The sequence below is a fragment of the Peromyscus californicus genome, unplaced genomic scaffold, assembly GCF_007827085.1.
Source record: "Peromyscus californicus insignis strain IS unplaced genomic scaffold, ASM782708v3 Scaffold_1__1_contigs__length_55948999, whole genome shotgun sequence".
NCBI classification, from domain to species: Eukaryota; Metazoa; Chordata; class Mammalia; order Rodentia; family Cricetidae; genus Peromyscus; species Peromyscus californicus.
Genome location: NW_026294492.1, coordinates 30,281,962 through 30,306,115, shown reverse-complemented (window position 1 = coordinate 30,306,115; position 24,154 = coordinate 30,281,962). Strand labels below are relative to the sequence as shown.

Genomic DNA, 24,154 nt, shown 5'->3' with positions numbered 1-24,154 from the left:
AAACTACCCAAGAGGACATAGGATCTCTGAAAGACAAGTTTGAGCCATCAAGGCATGCAATTCAGTGTACAAAAGTAAAATACATTCCTGGAGTTTTAGAAGGGGAATAGCTAAATGTAAAGGGGAATGAATACCCACACACGTCAGTCAGAATGTGTTGGTGAGTGGAAAGGACTAATTGAAAACCCTGATTCCCCAACTCCCCATTATTTTAGCTGTGTATAGTCATCTGATAAAGTTAAACACAAAACAAAACACAAAAAACTGTAAACGAAGTGTAATTAGGTTGGCAGTTAATATATTGAATATGGTTAAAAGTGTGTAGACCAACAGTGTCAGCCCCAGGGCTGTCTGTTCACCTGTAAAACCACTCTGGTTTTAAGTGTCCCTTGTGTAGCTCTGAGTTGTTAGAATACCATTTACCTTCAAATATTTATCTTGAAAGATCATGTGAAATGGATGTATATGTACTTTTAATATACATTTTTTAGAAAATCATCATTAGTATACTGTTGTGGAATATTAGTTTAAGATGTGTTACATTTGTCTATGCTGTGGAATATTTGCTTAATGATGCAAAGATGTGTTGCAGTCTTTTATGTTGCATTTGTTTAACTCTGAAGCTGTGTTACTTTTCCTGTCTAAAACACCTGATGGTCTAATAAAGAGATGAATAGCCAATAGCAAGGCAGGAGAGAGGATAGGCGGGGCTGCCAGGCAGAGAGAATAAATAAAAGAAAAAAGAAGAGGAGGACACCAGGGGCCAGCCACTTAGCCACCCAGCCAGCCACCGAGTAAGAAGGAAAGAAAGATATATAGAATAAAGAGAGGTAAAAAGCCCAGAGGCAAAACATAGTTAAAGAGAGCTGTGATAATTTAAGTTAGAAAAGCTGGTTAGAAACAAGCCAAGCTAATGCTCGGCATTCATAAGTAAGAATAAGTCTCTGTGTATTTATTTGGGAGCTGGGTGGTAGGCCCCCCCCAAAAGTAAAAAAACAAACAAACAACAACAAAAAACCCCAAAAAACCAACTGGAGTATACTCTTACTAACAGTTTTCCCCCACACTGAGGCTGTCGTCCTCTCCATATGGAATGCCTTCAGCCAGTGGTACAAGTCTATTTTGGGGGGTTGGGAGTACATGTCTTAAAGCACAGCTATCATCAGGAATGGCTTTTCTTGCCAGTTATTTGATGAGGAATAGTTCTGACCCACAGTGAGTGATACAGGAATGAGAACTGTTGTGCTGGGTATTAAAATGAAAGCTTTGTAGAGACCGACAGCCTTAAGCAATTCTGAAAAAAGTCATGGAAAAATAAAGATTATTAAATGATTGTCTGTCTTCTCACAGTGTAGTAGACTAAATCACATGTGTCAAAGTGCTTATTTGGATCTCGTGTGTGTGTGTGTGTGTGTGTGTGTGTGTGTGTGTGTGTGTGTGTGTGTGTATAGAAGAGTACATATAGAGGCCAGAGGACAACATTTGGGGGAGTAAATTCTTACTTTCCACGTAGGCTCTCTATTTCTCCTGCTGTGCTGAGTACTCCAGGCTAGCTGGCCTGCCAGGTTCTTGGCAGTTCTTCAGTCTCAGACTCCTCCTATCTGGCTGTAGAAATGCTATAATTACAAATGTGTAATTTGTTTGTGGATCAAACTGGTCACCAGGCTTGTGCTTTTATCCTCTGAGCTACCTCCTTGGCCACATGTTGATGTAAGGTGACTTTGTGTTCACAAATATCTATTCAGTTTGGACTGTGTATGCTCTGCATAGTACTAGATGCTGGATATTCATTAATGGACCTGATGACATATCCTCTTGGGTCTTATCATTGAGTAAGGAAGGTAGAATTAAACAAGGTACAGAGAGACCCATCAGAGGTCAATTCCACCCAAGTAGAATGTTAAAGAAAGTTCTAACTGGTTCTGGGTAAACATCCCACATAAACTGAATGATCACCACAGTAGGCTCTGTTCCTACTCCCATTTCTGCATCTCATTGCCAACCATAGTGTATGCAAAAAGAGTGACATTCCAGTTAGGTAACTGAATCTCCAGAAGGTATTAACAGCATGCATGGTGCATGGGGCTGGGAACAAAGGTGGAGAAGCCCTGATTTTTGGACCACATTCAATCTGTGTTTGTAGGCTAGTCCACACTCTTTAGTACAAACCCACATTTAATTACTTCATTTTTTGTTTATAGGTTCAGGGGCAAGTTCATCCTACTCTCGAATCTAACGATGATGCTCTTCAGTATGTTGAAGAATTAATTTTGCAGTTATTAAATATGCTGTGCCAAGCCCAGCCCCGGAGTGCTTCAGATGTGGAGGTATGACAAATGACCTCTTTTGTCCTGTATTGACTGTGTATTTCTGGCCTGTGTGTTTGTTGTAAGGCAGTGAAGGAGAGAAGTGTCTGCTCTTCAGTTCACTCGTAGATCTCTAGACTGGGTGTGTGATAGCTTAGCTGTGTAACTTTCAGAGTTGACTTTCCAGTGTAAATGAACAACTTCATGTTGCTGCCAGAATGATCTTTTCTTTCTTTTTTGAAACAAAGCCTCTCTATGTAGTCCTGACTACCCAGGAATTCACTATGTAAACCAGAATGACCTTGAACTCACAGAGAATTCTGCTCACACTTTTAAGAGTAGAACATGTACAAAGGTTTCATTCCAAAAGCATATCCGTTAAATTTCACAAAGTTAAAGGATTAATAATAAAATATCTGAATATATCTGAGGGAGAAAAGTAGAAAAGATTGGGATCCGAGAAAGATGATCGTACGACTTCCCTGGTTAACAGTTACAATGCAGATACAAAGCAGGTATAGTTGTGGTGGTACTTACAGAGTAGAGCTGAAGATCCCCAAGATGGCACTTACAGAATTAAGATGCCAAACACTGGTATTGTACAGACCTCTACTACCAGCACTGGGGAGGTGAAGGCAAGGAGGTTTCCAGATCAACTTTGACTGAATAAGGAGTTCAAGGCCAGCCTGGGCTATGTGAGACCCTGTCTCAAAAAGCAAAACAAAAGCGTCCTGGAGAGTGTTCTGTTTATTCTTATCCTTAACTCCTACAAGTCACAGGACTTGAGGTAGCTGTGGAAGATTGCTGTTTCAAAGAAGCAGCTAATGGAACCTGGCCTGCGAGTTACAGGATAAGTCATGAGGGAGGTCTGGAGTTCAGCTGAGGCAGTTAAGTGTCTAGGAACATTGAGGGTCAGGGGTGTAGCTCACTGACGAGGATACATCAAGCCTCAGGTTCCATCTCCAGGGTCGACCCCACCCCACCCTCCACTCCCCGCCCCAAGGAAAAGAAAGGGAAAAAACAGAGAACATCAAATAACAGGTTTAGAATGTGGAAACGGTTGTGTACAGTGCGATTCTCATTTCTTAACTCATTTCCAGTAGGTTCTCTGTGGTGGTTTGGTTTGGTTTTGTTGTTGTTTCTGTGATAGAATCACATGTAGCCCAGTTTGGCCATGAACTCAAATGCTGTATAATCAAGAGTGACTCTTAATCCTTCTGCCTCCACCTCCTATCTGCTAGGAGTTCCCTGCCAGGCCTGGCTAGTGTCTTCCCAGTCCCATTTTCTTGTTAAAGTCGGATTTTTAGTCACAGTTTCTCTGAAAGACCTACTTAGGTTGTTTCACAGGGGTCTTGAGTAGCACTGCTTGCCTGACTATATCACATCAACAATTGCAGTTGCGTTTTCTTTGTGATCCTTGCTGTGCTCTTCCACGGTTGGGCGGAATCCAGACTTGTGTCTAGTCGATTAGGAAGGGCTTACAAATCTCACCTTGCTTATCATTCTGACGTTGGTGCAGTCCAGGACTTTGCTAATCTGCTGACACTGCAAACACAAATCAGATCTTTCCACTTATGTCTACAAAACTATGCTTGTCTCCTTTCATCTTTAATATATAAACCAGGAGCAGAAAGTCATAGCAGACTCTATTGTGCAGGCTCTGGGGCCTGAGATAGTGTTTTGCAAGACTGTAAGAATATGACAATAACAGAAATGCCAGTCACTTATGTAGTAACCTTTATCGTTTCTTTTCAAGCATTTCTTTTTATTATATTTAATTATGTATGTGTACACATCTGTGTGTAGGTATGTACACAAGTGCAGGTACCCACAGAGGCCAAAGGAATTGGATCACTGTCTTTGTTAGGGTTTCTACTGATGCAATGAAACACCATGACCAAAAAGCAAGTTGGGGAGGAAAGGGTTTATTTGGCTTACACTTCTGTCTATCATGGAAGGAAGCCAGGACAGGAGCTCAAACAGAGCAGAAACTTAGAGGCAGGAACTAATGCAGTGGCCATAGAGGATGCTGCTTACTGGCTGGCTCAGCCCACTTTCTTACAGAACCCAAGACCATTAGTCTAGGGATGGCACCACCTATAATGGGTGTGGGCCCTTCCTCCATCAATCACTGATTAAGAAAATGCCCTACAGGCTTGCCTAGAGCCCAGTTTATAGAGACATTTTCTCACTTGGGGCTCCCTCCTCTCTTATGACTCTAGTCTGTGTCAAGTTGACATGAGACTATCCAGCACAGCCCTCTGATCTGGAGTGACAGGCTCTTGTGAGCTATGTGATGGCGGAGCTGGGAATCACAGTCCTGTTTCCTGGAAGAGCATTACTTGCTCTTAACCACTGAAATTTTATAATTTCAAAGTGCTAGTTTATAAAGTTCTATATCCTTACAGTAATCCTATGGGGTACCTTTTTCTTTGCTTATGTACTTGAAAATTGACCATCAGAAGATAATAGACATAAATGAAGATTTAAGGCAAAAAAAAAAATCAATTTTCTGGAGCTGGAGAGATGGTTTTCTGGGCTGTCAAATCGCTTAGTGCATCGATCATCCAAAAGAGGTAGAGAAAAGACCAGTGTGCTTCATGAAACAAGGGCAGCCCCATGTGAGTCAAGTTTCCGTATAAGGGTATAGAAATGTAGAAACTATTGAAAATGTATCACTTTATTTATTTATTGTATGTGTATGTAGATGTGCCGCATTTGTATGAAGGGAACAGCTTGCAGGAGTTTCTCTCCCACCATGTGGGTTCTGGGGATCAAGCTCATCAGGCTGCAAGTGCCCCAACCTGTAGCGCTGTTTGACCAGCACGGAGATGGAGTAGCTTTTACTGTATTGTTTTTGTTTTTGTTTTTGGTTGTTTTGTTTTGTTTTAAAGTTTACATACAAAGTAGTGGGTGAAAAAATATTTTTAAATTCATTGGTTTGTGTGTGTGCGTGTGCGTGTGTGTGTGCGCGTGGTCGGTAGGACGAGAGGGTATGCTAGTGCAGGCATGCATGCAGTTTGTATAGAAGTCAGAGGACAGCTTCTGGAGTCGTCTTCTTCCACTGAGGTTTCTGAGCTCTGGGGACTGACTTCATGTCCTCAGGCTTGTGCAGCAAGTGCGTTTCGCCAGGATGTAAGGGCTTTGTGTGCATTTTCCTCCGTGTGTCATTTATACTTTGTTGTCACTCACCCTCCCCCCAGACATCCTCCTCCTGACTGTCATGTCTTGTGTCTCACTCACATCGTTACTCTGAATGGAGGTTTTCAAGTGTTAGGAGTCACGTGACTGGAGAAGTGCTGCCGCCTTACGGTAGCCCACTCACCTAGGAGGCAGGAGGCCCTGGTGCATCCACAGCACAGTGCCTGAGTGACTAGAGAGCAGAGGAAGGAAGGGGTGCTTTGTGTTTGGATGTTCCTTCGTCAGCTCCCCCTCCCTTTCCCCCACCCCGCCCAGCCTCTTGCGCGGCCACTGGTTTGAACTTTGTATCACCTTTATCACATAAGGATAGCAGCATCCCGGCAGGCACGGTTCCAGCTAGGCGGTTGAAGAGATTTGCTACTTTTACTTTTTAACTACAAGAATTCTTTGACTTCTGATTAAACTCTACTTCTAATGTAATTAAAACATGCAGTTTTAAAGACTGGCGCCTGAACAGCCTTGACCGTAGGATGAAGAGAGGTTAGATGACCACATCTGCTCCTATGATGCCCTAAATGCATTGTGTGCTTGCCCGCACCTAGCTCTAGAGTGTCTGTGGCTCTGTAGTTACTGCTCAGACTTCCATTCAGGTTTGTATTCAGGGGCAGTGTTCAGGTTCATCCCGTTTTCCATACTACTAGTTGAATACTGAGAATTTGTTAAAGGTTTTGTAATACTGACCCCTGCTGGCTCTGATTGAGGTGTACTACAAATGGGTTTTCAACACTTGAAGAAAGCACTTTTTGCTAATAGTAAACTACCTTAAAGTAGGGGATTTAGCTATTATAACAGGCCATTCTCTAAGTTTCAATCATATTTTAACCATATACCTTCTAGATGTTAGATTTAAAGTAGTTTCCTAAAAAATGGAACCATGCTTTGCTGTTACTGGTGCAGACCACTGAGTTTCATGACTTGTAGACAGTTTTGAGAGAAAATAATCTCACATGATGGTTGAAGAAAAAAAAAATCTCTGGGGTTTTAATTGAAAATGTTACTGGAATTTATAATTGGGATTAAAATAAGGATGCAAATAAATAAGAATTTATTGAGGCGGTAGTGATGGTACATGCCTTTAATTCCAGTACTCGGAGGTAGGCGTTTTCTGAGTGTTTGAGGCCAGCCTGGTCTACAGAGCGAGTGAATTCCAGGACAGCCAGGGACACACAGAGAAACGCTGTCTCGCAACACCCCTCCCCCTAAAAAAAATTATTGGAGTTGTATTTGCTAAATAAATGTAGGTCTCCTTCCTTGAAACTGTGAGAGTGATGTTTAAAGTGACCTATCAGTCTTGCTATCAGCATTAGTGAAGGTGGAATTCAGGGTGTAATTTCCCAGGTAATTAAAGTGTATCTAATCCCTCAGTCACCTAATTAAGAAACAAATAGATTGACAATCACAGGATTATTTATTCATTTATTTATTTTGGTTTTTCAAGACCGGGTTTCTCTGTGTAGTTTTGGTACCTGTCCTGGAACTCATGCTGTAGACCAGGCTGGCCTCGAACTCACAGAGATCCGCCTGCCTCTGCCTCCTGAGTGCTGGGATTAAAGGCGTGCGCCACTACTGCCCGACTTTAGGTTTTTTGGTTTTTTTGTTTTTTTTTTTAGAACCACAGGATTTTTAAAATTATGTTTGCAGTGTAAATTATGTGATGAACTCTTTCATTTAGTTGTTATTTTCTTATTTTCTAAGGAACGTGTTCAAAAAAGTTTCCCTCATCCAATTGATAAGTGGGCAATAGCTGATGCCCAGTCAGCTATTGAAAAGAGGAAGAGGAGGAACCCTTTATCTCTGCCAGCAGAAAGAATTCATCATTTGTTAAGGGTGAGCTGAACTCCTGCTGTCTTGCTTTTGAATGGCAAAATAACTGAACAATAAAACCCTTTTAAGTTTTCCAGGAATTCATGTTGCGGGAAGGGGTACTGTGATAATTAATATAGATAGGGCAACATGGTTTAATGTAACTTCATACCAATAGTAATACACAAATTGAAGAGATCTGGAAAAGTTATATTGTAGATTTTATTTACTCCAGGGGTTATAAAGTTTCTGTCTTGCTAGTCAGGCCTTGTGTCCCATAAAGCTTTTAAAATCTGTTAGCATTTTGTGTGGGAACTACAGTGAGACTGCAGTGGGGTCTGCATTGTTGGGGAACACAAGTTCCCCCAAGATTACTACCTCCATTTAAGTCAATAGCTTTAATCTCCCCAGAACTAACAGAAAATGCCAAGAATCCTCATAGTGCCAGTTTTGTTTCTTACTGTGACAAATTAACATATACTACCTTATTAAAATATTTAAAACCTTAGTAAAAGTTTTTCTGTCATCACCCCACCCCACCCCAGCGCTCTTATTGCCCACGATGGCCTTAGCCTGAGATTTGTGATCTTCCTGCCTCTTGTTCAAATCTTAGATGGTCTTTAATAAAAAACCCAGAACCAGATATTGGGGTGAAAGTTGAAAGATCAGAGAAGCAGAACAGCCAGCCAGTAGTTCTGACCTCTAGGAAATCCTCAGCCTAAAGAGAGTGAGTTCCTGTGTCCTCATGCCTTCTATACCTTTCTCTGTCCTGCTACATTACTTCCTGGGATTAAAGACGTGTGTGCTTCCCAAGCAAAGGCATGAGATCTCAAGTGCTGGGATTAAAGGTGTGTGCCACCACTGCCTGACCTCTATGTCTAATATAGTGGCTGGCTCTGTCCTCTGATCCTCAGGCAAGTTTATTAGGGTACACAATATATCACCACAGCCTCTGCCTTACAAGTGCTGGGATTAAAGACCTGCATTGTTCTGCCTGACTGACTTTTATTTTCTCCTCTCATTTAGAATTCTTCTTCCTTTACGAACTTTTAGTCCCACAAAAAGAACATACTCTCTATGAAGTCTAATAATAGGACTATTTAATATGCTCAGTAGCACATTGCATGATTTTTTTTTTTCATAGAAAGCCAAGAATGTGCCATAAGGCTCCTTGGGGAGCCTAGGTTTCTTGGGAAAGTATTGAGGTATAAGACTGATAGCTATTCCTGAATGCCAATATTACAGACACTTGTTTGGTAAGAAAGGTTTTGTGTAGTTCTCCCATGCATTCTTGCCTGGTGACAGAGACCATGTGCTCCTGACTCCAGTCTTAAGACTTTCCTGCTCAGTGACATGGATTGCTCATGTACATGACAGGGACAGCTCTTCCTTTTCTTAGCTTGCTTTTTTTCAGTTCTCTGTGTGTGTTCTACATAAATAGGCATGCATCTACATTTCTAATGATTACACCAGTGAAACTTACATTATTAAATGTTGGTAATGACAAGCTTCAGTGAAAGTTATGCCAAGTTGTATATTTTTTTATTTTTTAATCAGTATGTTAAGTTTACTGTATATGATGCTTAAACATGCTTTCCTTTTCATTTTTCAGGAGGTTCTAGGTTATAAAATTGACCACCAGGTTTCTGTTTACATAGTAGCAGTATTAGAATATATTTCTGCAGATATTTTAAAGCTTGTGGGGAATTACGTAAGAAATATACGGCATTATGAAATCACCAAACAAGACATTAAAGTGGCCATGTGTGCTGATAAGGTAAGAGCCTCGGTGCTTTATCCTTCAATTCTACGTATGATTTATTAGATGCTAGTACACTCTTTCGAAGGAATAGAGTTGTGTACTGCACTTTGTGTCAGGGGAGTATTTCTAGTAATCTAATAGCATGCATCCAGGTTGTATAGGATAAGTAGGAAAGTCGATACCCTAGATGCCTTCCCAGGAAAGAAGGTATTTCCTGATGGCATTCTATTGCACTTACTTCACACTTGTACATTCTCATTACCAAATCCACTTATGTTTTAGTGTTTGTTCTTATAGAATGATCTAGAGAGAAATAAATGACCTGGTCTGTAGAATTACAAGTGTTTTGATATTTTAAATGGATAAGTACTTGGTTTTTATGATTACAAATTTGAAACTGGAATATAAAATGTTTGCTACTTTGTTTTAAGTATGTGTGTGTGTGTGTGTGTGTGTGTGTGTGTGTGTGTGTGTGTATCTATCTGTGTGTGTGTGTGTGTGTGTGTGCATGCTTACATGAGGTGATGTATATAGTGCACACACAGGGACTCGAGACGCCACATGGCGTCAGATCCCCTGAATCTGAAGCCACAGGCAGTTCTGAAATGCCTGACATGGCTGCTGGGAACTGAAAGTGTAGTCTGTGTTCTTAACCACTGAGCCATCTCTCCAGCCCTTTACCTTATTATAAGTAAAATATTGATGTGTATTTATTATGTGCTCTCACAGAAATGAGATACAGAAAAACATGTTAAAAGGGGCTGAGAAGTAATTTAATTTGTAGAGTGCTTGCCTGGAATGTGTAATGCCCTGGGTTTGATTCCAGTACTGCATGAACTGCACATGGTGTGCAAGCTCATCATCCCAGCACTCGGATGTGGAGGCGGAAGGATCAGACATTGATGCTAACCTTGGCTGCATAGTGAGCTTGTGGCTAGCTTCGGTCATAGGAGACTATGTCTCCAAAGTTTAAAAACATTAAAAATCCTAACAAGGCTCCAGTGTTGTTGAAAGGTGACTTACATTGTAGCCTAAGGTGAAGTGTATTGTAGTTACACTTCAGAAGTCCAAAGGAACGGGAAGGATGAGTAATAATAATAATAATAATAATAATAATAAGCAGTAATAACTGTGAACTTCTTTAATGTAGTGGGTGCTTTTCCTGTGTGAATGTCTGTCACCATGCGCTGCCTGGTCTCCATGGAGGCCAGAAGAGGGCATCAGATCCCCTGGCACTGGAGTTAAAGACTGTGAGCCACCATGGGAGCTGGGAATGGAGCCCAGGTCCTCTGGAAGAGCACCAACTGTTCTTAACCACTGAGCCATCTCTTCTCTCCAGCCCAATTAAAAGAATTCTTAGGGACAGTTTGTCCTCTGATTTCCACACACACACACATTATGGTATGTGTGTGCCCTCTTCATGAAAGAAAAAGAAGAATTTCCAGGGCGTTTACCTCCAACTCTTTTGTCCTGTATCTCTGACTGCACAGGTATTGATGGATATGTTTCATCAAGATGTAGAAGACATAAATGTCTTGTCTCTAACTGATGACGAGCCTTCCACCTCAGGAGAGCAGACTTACTATGACCTGGTAAAAGCGTTCATGGCGGAAATTCGACAGTACATAAGAGAATTAAATCTAATCATAAAAGTGTTTCGAGAACCCTTTGTCTCTAATTCCAAATTGTTCTCATCTTATGTAAGTATATTTTATGCTATTTTTGCATGTGTTGTTAAATTTCACTTCAAATTTGAACTTACATAATTCATGACTTCTAATTTGACAGTTTTTTTTAAAGTTGTGGGACTTAAATTCATGATCACAAATAAAGTGCTATAGCAGTTTCAAGAGACTAAACATCAAAAATTGAAAGATGAAATCTAAAATAGACTAATTATGTAAGTGAAATCACATAATAATCCATTTATTTCAAGGAAGAAAGCCTCTTGTTTAGGTGGAAGATATTTTTGATTCAATTGACTCACTGGAGTCATTTAACTGATACTTATCAACAGCAGCTGTATTGTTGGACACCATATTTAGATGAGTAAGAAACAGTCCTTCTCTAATTAGTGAGTGCAAAGCTGTAAACGTCAAGTGCATTCAGGTGTGATGAGCATCGTAATAGAATTGTAACAGTGGTGTTATTGGGAGCATGAAGGAACTGGAATTTGGAGGAGAGACTGTTCTGGATGGTGTCCATACTAATCTCACTAACCGAGAGAATGTTCAGTGATTTCTAAACCATGGCCACAGAGCCTGGTGACTGATGGGAACAGTGCTCCACAGAAGTGGGTTCTGGAGCTCAAGTTACAGCATGAGTGTGACTGTCAATAAAGGAGCAGGAGCTGAGGGGACAGCCCGGTGGCCAAGCTCTTGTCTAATGTGTGTGTGAGGCTCTGGGTTCAGTTCCACTACTACAAAAATTAAATAAAGAATTAGATGCTGTAAGTTTATAAATATGCTAAGCACTGTTTATTGAGTTAGTGTAAATGTAGGAAATGCATGGCATTTAAATTGTTTCAAAAAAAGAGTAAAGGAGAGACAAGGATATCTTAGACAAAATCAACAACCAAAACTTGCTGAATGGTGTTCAGTATCATTAATTATCAGAGAAATACAAATCAAAGCATAGTGAGATATTTCCACACACTTATTAGAAAAAAGTACTTAAAAAAAAGTATCAGATACTGAGAAGAATGTGGAGTGACTGATTATGGGTTTGTAAAATTTCCATGTTACTTGTGAGATATAATTGGTAATATTTTAGAATTGGCTTTTCTGTAACACACTGCTACATTTTCTGACAATTCTATTAGTTTTTTGCTTAGAAGACCTAAAAACAAGTCCATACAGAATAGCAGCTTTATTTGTAATAGCTCAAAACTGTAAATAACTCAGTGCCTATCAAAAGTGAAGACATGGGGAGATTGTGATTTCGCCATAGAGTGGACAGCTACTCACTTAAAGAATGAAGTACTTGTACATACACCCAAGTAGCTGAATCTCGAGGACAGGCAGAGAAGCTGGACACACAAGACAGATTTCCACTTACCAAATGTTCTGGAAAAGATAACTGTCTTGTAACGGGAAGGAGAACACTTATTTTCTGGCAGTGAGGATGGTGGGATTTAATGCAGATAAGACATAAGAGAACTGTTTAAAAATATGTTTTGATTTTATTTTATATGTGATTGTTTTCCTGTGATGGCCAGAAGAGGGCATTGGATCTCCTGGGACTGGAGTTGTAGATGATTATGAGCTGCCCTGTGGGTTCTGGGAATTGAACTCTGAAAGAGCAGCCAGTGCTCTTAACTGCTGAGCCATCTCCAGCCCCATAAGGAAACTTTTTAAGACAAAAAAATGTGGACAGTGACAGTGCTGAGATTACAAAGAGGAATAACCACATACAATCTCAGCAAAAAATACATTTAAGTAGGTGTCTCTTACCGCATACAAACCATTTCTCAAAATTAATTTGACAGAAATAAAAATCACTGTAAAATAGTAATCAATAGATGTTAACAGAACAGTATAAAATTATATGGTCTCAGAGACCACATTACAACTAACCTGTACGAAATGACCAGTTGGTGAATTAATGCTGGTGTAATAACATTTCATCTGTGTACATGGAATGTCTAGAACAGGCAGCTGCACAGAGACAGAAAGGAGAGCTGTGCTTGCAGGGACTGTAAATAAAACAGTGGGGCTGTTCTTGGTAATGAGTTTGTCTTTCGTGGTGACGACTTTAAGTTTTATTCTGAAACCACTGAGTGTACATTCTGTAAGTACATTTTATAGTGTACTTAAATGGTCCACACATAGGAATTTTATACATACTTAAAATATTCTTTTTGGTGAGATCTTATGCATTTATTTCTCCGTAATTTAACCCTGTCATTGTCAAGATATAAGATACTTTCTTACCTTAGACAATTTCTTGAAGTCCCATCCACATTACCCTCAGCATCCTCACTCTGAGAATACGTTATTTCATGATATGTTAATCAACTCTCAATAGAAAAATTACACAGAAGACAAAAGAGTATCACAGTTTTGTTGAGTAGATTATTAAAATATTCCTTCATTTTTTCCATTACGTGTCTGGATAAAATTATGTGTCTGGATAAAGTATAGTTTTCTTCATGTACTTCAACCAAAATATCACAACAGATTTAATGCAGAGACAGACAACAAGACCCTGTTGTTCTCTGGTAAACTGTGTTGAGGATTTGTAGAATATGAAGATGTTCTAAAAGAAAACAATTGACAGAGGCATGTATTTCTTAATTGTATATCACGAAAAAAGGAATTTTGAAGTGTTTTTTTATTGTAAGTCATTAAAATTCCTCAATATATTAAACTTTGATTATAAAATGACTTTATTTACTAAAAAGATATCTTATTATACAACATGACTGAGTATTTCTTCCCCCTTTCTCCACAGGATGTAGAAAACATATTTAGTCGGATAGTAGACATACATGAACTTAGTGTGAAGTTATTGGGCCATATAGAAGATACAGTAGAAATGACAGATGAAGGCAGTCCCCACCCGTTAGTAGGAAGCTGTTTTGAAGACTTAGCAGAGGTAAGTAATACGATAGAGCAAAAGAAGTCTGTTTCTAAGTCTACATTTACATTAATATGGGCTCATAATTCCAATTCTAGCTCAAGTCACAGGTCATTCACTTATGTTTGCATTATTGCTCCTTTCTCATAGAGTCATTGTCAACACTGATTGTTATCAAACACAGAAAAAGTTGTCTTTCCCAGGTTCACACATGAGTAACACTGCAGCCAATCCCCGTGTCTCACTGTGAGCCAAAGCTTGGCTGAGGGTCGGTCTCACTACTCATGGTTACCTGCTTGGAGCACTGCTAGTTACTACTTGTGTGGCTCCAGGCAAGTTCCTAACACTTTGCTTCTCTCTATACATTTGTAAATAAGGATAATAACAATAACAGGACTCAAGATTTTTTGTGAAAATTAACATAACCTCCCTTCAATATTTGGCTCATTCCCTTACATAGTAAACCAACAACAATACTGAGCTTGTGGGAAAGACAGGAGAGAGAGGAGCTGGGGATGTAGCATGGAGACCTCTGTTCAGTCCTCAGGGCCATATCAACTGGGTATGGTAGTACGCACCTTGCAACCCTTTAGTCTCAGCAATGGGAGGTGGATGCAGGAGTATTGGAAGGTCCATGTCATTCTCAGCTACAGAGCAGGTTGGGTGCCAGGCTAAAGCTGTATGGGATGTCTTAGTTTGTTTCCTATTGCTGTGATAAAACACCATGACCAAAAGCCACTTGAGAAAAAGGTTTGTTTGGCTTACAGGTTACAGTGTATCATCAGGGGAAGTGGAGGCAGGCACTAAAAGACTACGGAGGGCAGCTGCTTACTGGCGTGCTCAGCTTGCTTTTATAGAACCCAGGACCGTATGACAGGAATGGCACCACCCACAGTGGACTTGGCCCTTCCACATCAATCATCAGTCCAGGCCAATCGGTTGTGGGTATTTTTCTCACTTGAGGTTCCCTCTTCTTATATGACTCAGTCTTGGGTCAAGTTGACAGAAAACTAACCAGCTCAGAATTCTGTTTCAGAAAAGAGACAGACAAAAACAGTGAGGTGGGTAGGAACCTCCAGGAAAATTCAGAAACTGGAAAAGAATGCTAGAAGAACTGCCTGGTACAAAATGACAGAAGAGGAACAGAATAAGACAGAGTTGTCTGCCAGGTAGTGGTGGAAGCACCTGGGAGGCAGAAGCAGGCTGATCTCTGAGTTCAAGGCCAGCCTGGTCTACAGAGTGAGTTCCAGAACAGCCAGGGAGGGCTATACAGAGAAACCCTGTCTCCAAAAACAACAATAATAACAAAAAAGAGTTGTCCTTATTTGTAGTCAATATTTAGCAAATACAGAAAACTATACTACAAGAATTAGGTCAGTTCACTGTGGTGGCTTAGGAAAGATGAGCACTTGTGTGCTGTCACACCGTTGGAATATAGAGCATCGAAGGCAAAGCTGCCGCCATGTGTTAGAAGATCTCAGAACAAAGAACAGCTCTGCCTATAAAACACGGTGCAGGCTTCACAGCCTGAGCTCGGTCCGGGTAAGTTTCAGCCCTAGAGCTCAGTCCCTGGAACTGTGGTACAAAGAGAACTGACCCCTAAAAGTCCTCTGATCTGCACACACCTGTACATGCATACAGGTACACAATGATAATGATAATAGTAACTATTATTATTACAAAAGCCTAACTAAAAGTTGTGACATATTTAGGTTCATCCAGAATGTATGAGTAAACAGGAATACATAGTATGCTGTGTTTATGGATGGAAAAACCTCACTATTACATTCATGTTAGTTGATCTTTAATGTCTAAGAATGAACCTGGGTTGTGCTGCAAGTTCTAGGGTAGTCTGTGCTGGCTACACGGTGAGATCCTGTCTTGAATCTCTCACCCACCCCCATGCCAGAAGAAAAGAGACAAGACCAATTTAGAGGAGCAGCAGACTGAGGAGACTCGCTCTATCATAAATTAAGATTTATTAAATAGTAATATCAGAGTAAAGTGTTGCTACCAGTGTAGACACACAGTGGAACAGAATGGAATTGCAGAATCTTGGCATTAATCAGTAAGAGAGCAAATTAATAATTAAAAAATGAGGAGTTGAACGAAGATGTCAGGAAGCACAAGGGCTTGAAGCATTACCTGCTCCATGGCACCTCACGGTGACCAGAGCTCCAGTCTGAAGTGTTCTCAGCCCTGGGGTTCTGTTAAATCTTAAGAAGTAGTTGTAATTAATGAATACATAAAAACCATTTGTCTTATTCTTTCTTGCCTGCTGTGTCCTTCCACTTGTGTCTTGTAGACTTAGCTTTTATAGAAACGAACACCTGTTAGGATCTGAAGCTCTGTGTGTTTCACGTGCAGTAGAGGTCAGAGGACAGTCTATGTAAGTCAGTTGTACCCTTCCACACTGTGGGTCCCAGGGACTGAACTGAGGTCACCAGGCTTGCTGACATGCATCTTTACACACGGAGCTGTCTCTGTCCCTCCTAACAGCACTGGATTGAAGATGGGGAATTCCTGTTCCTCTTGCTAAAATCCTTATACCGACTCTGTTTCCTCCGCAATCATCAGTGCTCTTTTAGACCTAGCTAGGAGACCTTCACTTATTGATGACTGGTCGTGTTAATAATGATGGTATTTTTTTTTTCAGTTTGGATTGTTAGTTTTATGAAAACGGCAACAGAATTTTAGATGATAAAAACTGTTACTTCTGATTTACAAAAAAAGGAAAGTAAACATCCAACACCAAAAAGTTTTTAGATTTATTTATTTTATGTATTTTGCCTGCATGTATGTGTATATGTGTCCCTGGTGCCCCTGGAAGCCAGAAGGCACCAGGTACCCTGGAACTGGAGTAATGGGTGGTTGTGAGCCACTGTGAGGGTGCCTGGGTCCTCTGCAAGAGCCACAGTGGTCTTAGTTGCCGAGCCATTTCTCCAGCCCACCACTATCTGAGAAATAAATACCTGGCATCAGTATTCTAAATATTCATGTCTTACTTAGTCATACACATCTATTGTTTGTTGTTCAAGTGAAGTCATGCTGTTTTCTAGAACCAAGTCTGCCCTCTCTTAGGACAACTTTTGAGTTTCTCCTGGAATCCTTGACAGAGAAGTATCTTAGTGTACATTGATCCTATTACTTAGAATAAAGAACTAATGTATTCTTTTACTTGAGAATATTAGATTTATTCTATTAAAATTATGCTAATCATTCAGTTTTCATTTGGAGTCTTTAAAAGAAATGTTTGTGTAGATATGTTCATAATTTAATCTTTTATATTTGGGGTGGTGAGTCATATTTTACCTTGGAGAAAGATTATTTCTGATCATTCTTGTTTTACTGTCCTGATTTTCTAAGGAACTAGCGTTTGACCCATATGAATCCTATGCTCGGGACATTTTACGGCCTGGATTCCACGACCGCTTCCTGAGTCAGCTGTCAAAGCCCGGGGCAGCGCTTTATTTGCAGGTAGAGTGATTATCAAATCCGATTTCACAACGTCAGAAAAATAAGCTCTTTAAAAAAAGTTAAGCCGGGCGGTGGTGGCGCACGCCTTTAATCCCAGCACTCGGGAGGCAGGGCCAGGCAGATCTCTCTGAGCTCGAGGCCAGCCTGGGCTACAGAGCGAGTTCCAGGAAAGACGCAAAGCTACACAAAGAAACCCTGTCTCAAAAAAAAAAACAAACAAACAAATAATAAAAAATAAATAAAGTGCAATCACTTCCTCTTGCAGTCCATAGGCGAAGGCTTCAAAGAGGCTGTTCAGTATGTTCTGCCGCGGCTGCTGCTCGTTCCCGTGTACCACTGTCTGCATTACTTTGAACTTCTGAAGGTAAGAAGTTCTCACTGGTGTTTACAAAGCATTCGGGGTCTTTTTTTTTGCCACTTCATTTGCAAATTATTATCTGAGCACCACATACACTAGTGTATATTCATTTTCTTTGTCCAGCTGAGAAGCAATTGTAAGTAAATCTGCAGAAGAATAGTATGTTTATTTTATTTTTAATCATGTGGACCTTTTGCTTAGATGGGTGATTCTTTGAAAACAATCATGCGTGTCTGCATCCAAGTCTCCATTTGAGGACCTCAGTAGTCGCAGGGACTCTCATCAGAGACCCAGTATGAAAATAAGGCTAAAGTAGGACTTAGTTCAGTAGATTTTCACAGTTCAGCTTTGCAGTTATATCTGCTAAACTCACTGTTGTTATTTTAGAAGCAGTGAATTTGCACACTAGTAAAAATTCTCCAATTGATCATAGTTAAAATATTAAGAAGTAATGCAATTCTAAAGGATTAAGTAGCCACATAAAACTGTAAAGTTTATTAATTTATAAATAAAAGCAAGAAGCTTCGATGAGGATTTGAAAGGCTATAAAATCTGAGCGGCTTAATAAGAACAATGAAGAACAACAAAGAATAAGAACAAGATGAAACTGTGGCTGGCACTTGCCACACAGCCTGGCAGGTTGAGTTTAATCCCAGGAGCTCACAGAAAGGTGGAAAGAGAACCAGTGCCACCAAGTGGTCCCTGACCTCCATGTACATGAATGCCTGTACATGTGCACACATCCACACAGGTATGCATGCGCGTGCACAGAAACTTAAGGGACAGAGAGGTACCTTAGCGTTTGCCTCTCTTCTAGAGGACCTGGCTTTAGTTTCTAGCACCCACACTGGACAGCTAACAAGCCACCTGTAACTACAGCTTCAGGGAGAGCCAGTGCCTTCGCTGGCCTCTCTGGGTACATGCACACACATAGCATATACTCACAGGCACACACACACACACACACACACACACACACACACACACACACACACAATTCAAAATAGCTTTTTAATGAAAAGAGTTAGTTGGTTATAGTTGCTCTTACCTGTAAGTCCAGCACTTGAAGCTGTTGTGAGTTCAGGCAGCTGTGGGCAACAGAGTTCAACTTTATCTTAAAACAATCAGAAAGGCCAGTGAGGTTGTGCTTGCCACCAAGCCTAATTACTTGAGTTTGACTCCTGGGACCCACATGGTGTAAGAAGAGAACTGACTTCTGCAAGTTATCCTCTGACCTAGCTACGCAAGTGCACACACACTCTAAAGAAAGGATTTTTTTTTTTAAAGAATGCTATTTAAAATAATCTGGGTATAGTGAATCAAACCTCCAGTACCTGCATTTGAGAGACTGAGGCAAGTGGATTACTATGAATTTGAGGCCAGGCAAGGCTATATAGAGAATTCTAGGCCAAACTGGGCTACAGTATGAGACCTGTCTTGGGGGGTGGAAGGATGATTTTCATTATACAGATAATTAAGATTTCCAAAAATTATAGCTGTGGTAATCGAATTTTAAGACGATCCTTTAGGACTTTAGGATTTAACATTTTTCTACTGATTTAAGAACCAATAGCCCTGTATCATATTATGACTTACATAACATTGCGAAGTGAACAGTATGTGGGTAGTACACAGAAGGGAAACTAATTGACCCACAGACTTGTCTTTTGTTCCATTCTGATTCTTTCAGCATGAATGCACTGCTTGTATTCTTATTTATTTTGCGTGTGTATACATAAGTAAACGCACACACATGCGCATAGTGTATGTGAGGCCAGAGGACAACTTGCAGAGTTGGTTCCCTCCTTCCACCAGGTGGGTCCTGGTGATGCAACCTAAACATGACTACCTGTCAAGCCTCCTTGCCAGCCTCACTTGTACTTCAGTTTGTGTTTGTTGGTGTGCTGTTCAGCTTATTTTCACTGAGCAGAATTTTCAAGGTGTATTACTGTATATCGTGTGAGTAGGTGCTACCTATTTGTGTGTGTGACAGAAGTCATCATTGGGTGTCTTCATCAGTCACCACCTTGTTTGGAGGTGTCTGACAATGTCTATTATTGAACCTAGAATGTGCCAATCCAGCTAGTATTGCTGGCCAGCCATTTTTAGAGGTCTGCCTGTCTCCACCTCACCAATGGGTTTTTGTTTATTTTTTTTTTGAGATGGAGTCTCTTTATAGCTCTGGCTGTCCTGGAACTTAAAAACATACACCAGACTGGCCACAAACTCACAGAAATCTGCCTGCCTCCGCCTCCGCCTCCGCCTCCCAAGTTCTCGGCTTGAAGGCGGGTGTGTAGTGTCTGACTGTCAGTGGGCACTGGAGACCTGACCTCAGGTCCTCACACTTGCACAGCAAGCCCTTTAGCAACTGAGCGTCTTCCCAGCTGCTCAGGTTCTGTTTTGAGATGCTGGTGCCATGAAACAATCTAAGTAAATGGAGTATTGAGCAGTATACACTAGCATATTAAAAGCCCTGCAAAATTGTATAATACAGTAGTATATTGGTAACTCACTTAGGGAAGCTACAGGAGAGGTTCTGATGTTCAGTCAACCAAAAGACTTAAGTAGTTTCATCACTAGAGATGTTTCTTATTGTCCTTAACACGTTTCCCCCACTTTTCCCACTTTCCTGCCTGTCTAGATCTCTGATTTTCTTCTGTATTCACAGTCTTTATTGGCCAGCTTGGATCCCATCCGTGACAGCAACTTTGATTCTTTTCCCTCCTTTACTGGCAGCACCTCATGATTTAACATCAGAATTGAATCTGTGCTCAGCAACATGTCCATTCACTATGTCATCACCTTCATATCACTTGAATAGACACAATAGCCCCTTCCTTATATGGTCTTTGTACTTCCTTGAACTCTCAGATCGAAAGGTACAATTGGTTCCCTGGCACTTGCAACAGGAAGTCTGAATTCTTGAGCTTCGCTGCTTGCTAGCTCTTAATTTCATCTCAGGAGTTAGTCCTGCCCACGAGCTTCAGCCGCATGCCCTGGCTATGCTGGTTCGGTGCAGGGCCGCACGCCCTGGCTATGCCGGTTCGGTGCAGGGCCGCGTTGGTTTCCTGTTTGTCCCACTGGCCTGGTGGAGTTCCTCCTTCTCTAACTCTTAATCGGCTCCCTCCAGAACATCCCTTCGTTCCCTGGGCTTCTCTGTCCACCAACCTGACTGTCTTCAGAACTCCTTCTAGAGTGAGTCTGCCTCATCTTCAGACAGTGTGATCCTTGAGAAATAGAACAAAGCCATATGCCTTTGAATTCTCATGCCTAGCCTAGTACTTGACATTTAAATCATTCATTAAATGCTTGTTAAATGAGTAGCAAAAATAAGTATTTTCTTAGAATTCCTATCAATGTGTTGTGCTGTATTTTAAAAGAAATTTAATTATAAATTTTATATGTACATGTTTATCTGGGGAACTTAGAATGCCTTAAACTTTACAAATTCATAGGGTAAAATATGCTAGTATTACTGTCAGACTCAGAAACAGAGTAATTTGGTAGCTCCTAGAGGTTGGGGACATTGGGAAGATACTTGTCAATGGATATAAAATTTCAGTTAGAAATGAAGAAAGGAAGAATTAGGATTAATTGAAATATGATTAAAATGAATTTAATAAGCTCACTCAGGAAATCTTAAAGCACACAGATGTGAGAGATTAAGCTAAGGGCTTTGCCTAACTTCTAGTTAGTTCACTAACACGAGTAGCCTAGATAATGGAGGAAGATAAGGAAAATGAAAGAGACTTCTGACCTCATCAGAACTGAAATTTGCTGGAGCTCTGCTCTTATATAAACTCGCTCTTTTAAGCCTTTCTCTTACCGGAAGAGTTTTGTCACATTCCTCCAGTCAAATGACCTTGGTGGCCAGCTGCTCAGGGCCTGTTCGCCTATTGTGACTGAGACTGCAATTCCTCTGTGAACTCGGAAAAGGTGGCGTCACCTCTAGATGAACTCATATACATTATATATACAACATTATAGCCCACTCTAAAAGCTGAGGGAAATTGTAATTGGGACCAGATCCCCTTAAGCATTAGCTAGGGCTAATCCCATATTAACATAGTCCTCCTGTCTCTGAGGGCTCGGGTGACTTCCTCACTGGATTGAGTCTTTTCTCATGACAGGAGGAATAAATTCAAGAGATCTATTTTAGTCTAGTGTAGCACAAGCTTCAGGATCCAGGGCCTGGAACAAAGATGTGAGGCTAGCCTCGGCTACAAAATAAGATCTTACCTCAAAATGAAAAATACATACATACATACATACATATGAGAGAGTGTGTGAACATTATGATGAGTACAGCAAATAATAATGTTGTCAGTTTTGAAAATTTCTGTGAGTAGATTCTAAGAATTTACATCTGAGAAAAATATTTGGAAGTACATATTGTTAAACATCTTATTTTTATCAAGCACCTTGGTGTATACCATAAATATATACAATTTTTACTTGTCAATTAAAAAGTAAATTTTTTCAATTAAAAATTTTTTATTAAGCTTTTATTTTTGATCATGCATATGTGTATGTGTGAGTGCGTGTCTGTGTGTGCTGTGAGTGCAGATGCCCTCAGAGGCTAGCATTTTAAACGCCCTGGATCTGCAGTCACAGACAGTTGTGAACCTCCTGGAGTGGATGTCAGGAATCAAACTTGGGTCTGGAATCAAACTCTGGAAGAACGATGTGTACACTTAATCACTGAGCCATCTTTCTGACCTAAAGTTTTACTAATTTTAATACTACTCAAATTCAAAGCATTATTTCCACCAAACTAGACAGTCAGTCCTTAGACCTGTTGACAAGCTCGAGACATTAAAGACTTCCTTCTGCACTTGTGAAACCATCTGCTCCCATAACGTGATTCTTCTATATGAAGCTTTGTTTGCTTTATTAAACAAAATTAGACTGGATTGTTAGGACTAATTATAATGACCAAGATTCTGAATATTAACAAAGTGGTTCAACAAAATAAACAACTTTAATTAATATCCTGGAGAATTACCCCCATTCTCTTTGCAATATGCTGGGTCCATGTAACTTAAGGGAAAGTAAGTTTCTTTCATTTTAAAAATCAGGTTAAAGTCTGTTATGTGTAGTATGTACGCACTAGTATTTTCTAAGGCTGACAGCAGACTATAAACTTAGTGGCTGAAAACAACAGTACTTTATTCTTCTGCTCTGGAGGCTGAACTCAGGAGCTGACAAGGCCTCCATCTTGGAAGGGTCTAGGGAAGAGTCCTCTCTTGAGTCTGAGGAGGCAGCCTTGCAGGGTTCTCCTTGGCTTCACAGGTAACCTCACTCGAGGCTTTGCCAACTCTCCCTGCCTCATGTCCATCACTTCCCATTCTTTGTGTCAGCCAGCGTCCAGGCCTCCCTTTCCTTAATACAGAGTCTTCAGATTAGTGGATTTAGGGTTCAGTCGTAATCTAGCATGACCTCATTGGATTAAACCTGCAAAGACCTTAGTTCTAAATCGGTAACTTTTCATGTCATTTCAGTTCATTGGGTGCATTAGTGAAAAAGTCTTTGGACTGACAGTCATGAGCAGTCAGTCATGAACCTGCCTATTCACTTAAGTAAATGGTATTCATTTTATATTATGTTGAAGAAAAGTAGTTTCTAGAAATAAAATCATGAATTCATCTGTTCCTTTTTAAAAGGGAAGCCATTCTAGTGATTCTGTGTTTACTAATAAACTGAACTCATAAAATTACACTGTGGAGGTGGGGAAAGGGATGTAACTCAGTAGTAGAATGCTTGTCTACTATGCACGAGGTCCTGGGTTCAGTCCCCAGTACCACAAACCCAAGAACCTCAAGATTAAGTACCATGTACAACTTATTTTGTGTTAAAATAATGAATTTTTGTTCTTCAGAATATTTCTGTGAATATTGTTTTTGTTTTTGTTTTTTTGAGACAGGGTTTCTCTTTGTGGCCTTGCTGTCCTGGAACTCACTCTGTAGGCCTGGCTGGCCTCGAACTCACAGAGATCTGCCTGGCTCTCCTCCTGAGTGCTGGGACTAAAGGCGTGCGCCACCACCGCCCGGCTGATCCTTTTCCTTGGACAGCTCTTTTATACCATCTGTCTTGTAGGATTTCCTGGGAGCTCCATTGTACATGCATTATACCTCAATAACTACTTTGCTTCTTTCTGTTAGTAAGGGGGCCAGGAGTAGACGTGAACAAGCCTTACTCTTTAGCCCAGGCTGGCATAAAGCTTACTCTGGAGCCCAGCTAGCCTTAAAGCTGTGGTGATCCTTCTGCCTCAGACTCCGAGTGCTCTATTAGTTGAGCTACCACACCTGGCTTCCCCACTGCTTCTTTCTGAGGAACCAAAAAGTAAACAAGAGTATGAGTGGCTCCTTTCCTGTGAAAAGATACATTTTATCATCTGTGTAGGACATGCACATCCCCACTGTGCTTTAGAATATGGTTCCTTAGATGACATTCAGTGTCTGTGCCATATAATCTTAGTGGAGAGAGTGCACTTGATAGCTGTGTTTGCAGTGTTGGTACCAGCCACCCATGGACTGTAGCAAGAGATGCTTCTGCTCTCACTTATATATGAACGACTACTGCTTTGTTTCTGTGGCAACAGTAAGCCATCTCTTTAAGGATAATTAGCTTCAATTATTTTGTATCGTTTCCCAGTTTAAATCAATGTAA

The 24,154-nt window shown here is 40.6% G+C and overlaps 1 protein-coding gene across 1 annotated transcript in view; it reads left to right on the top strand.

The window, feature by feature from the left end:
- The window catches only part of Sos1 (SOS Ras/Rac guanine nucleotide exchange factor 1), a 91,126-nt gene that overhangs the window by 26,089 nt on the left and 40,883 nt on the right, over positions 1-24,154 (top strand). The window contains exons 2-8 of the mRNA XM_052746364.1: positions 2,202-2,327; positions 7,203-7,334; positions 8,923-9,087; positions 10,563-10,772; positions 13,525-13,668; positions 17,017-17,127; positions 17,393-17,491. Coding sequence (XP_052602324.1) covers positions 2,202-2,327; positions 7,203-7,334; positions 8,923-9,087; positions 10,563-10,772; positions 13,525-13,668; positions 17,017-17,127; positions 17,393-17,491 — 987 coding nt within the window. The remainder of the gene's footprint in view (positions 1-2,201; positions 2,328-7,202; positions 7,335-8,922; positions 9,088-10,562; positions 10,773-13,524; positions 13,669-17,016; positions 17,128-17,392; positions 17,492-24,154) is intronic.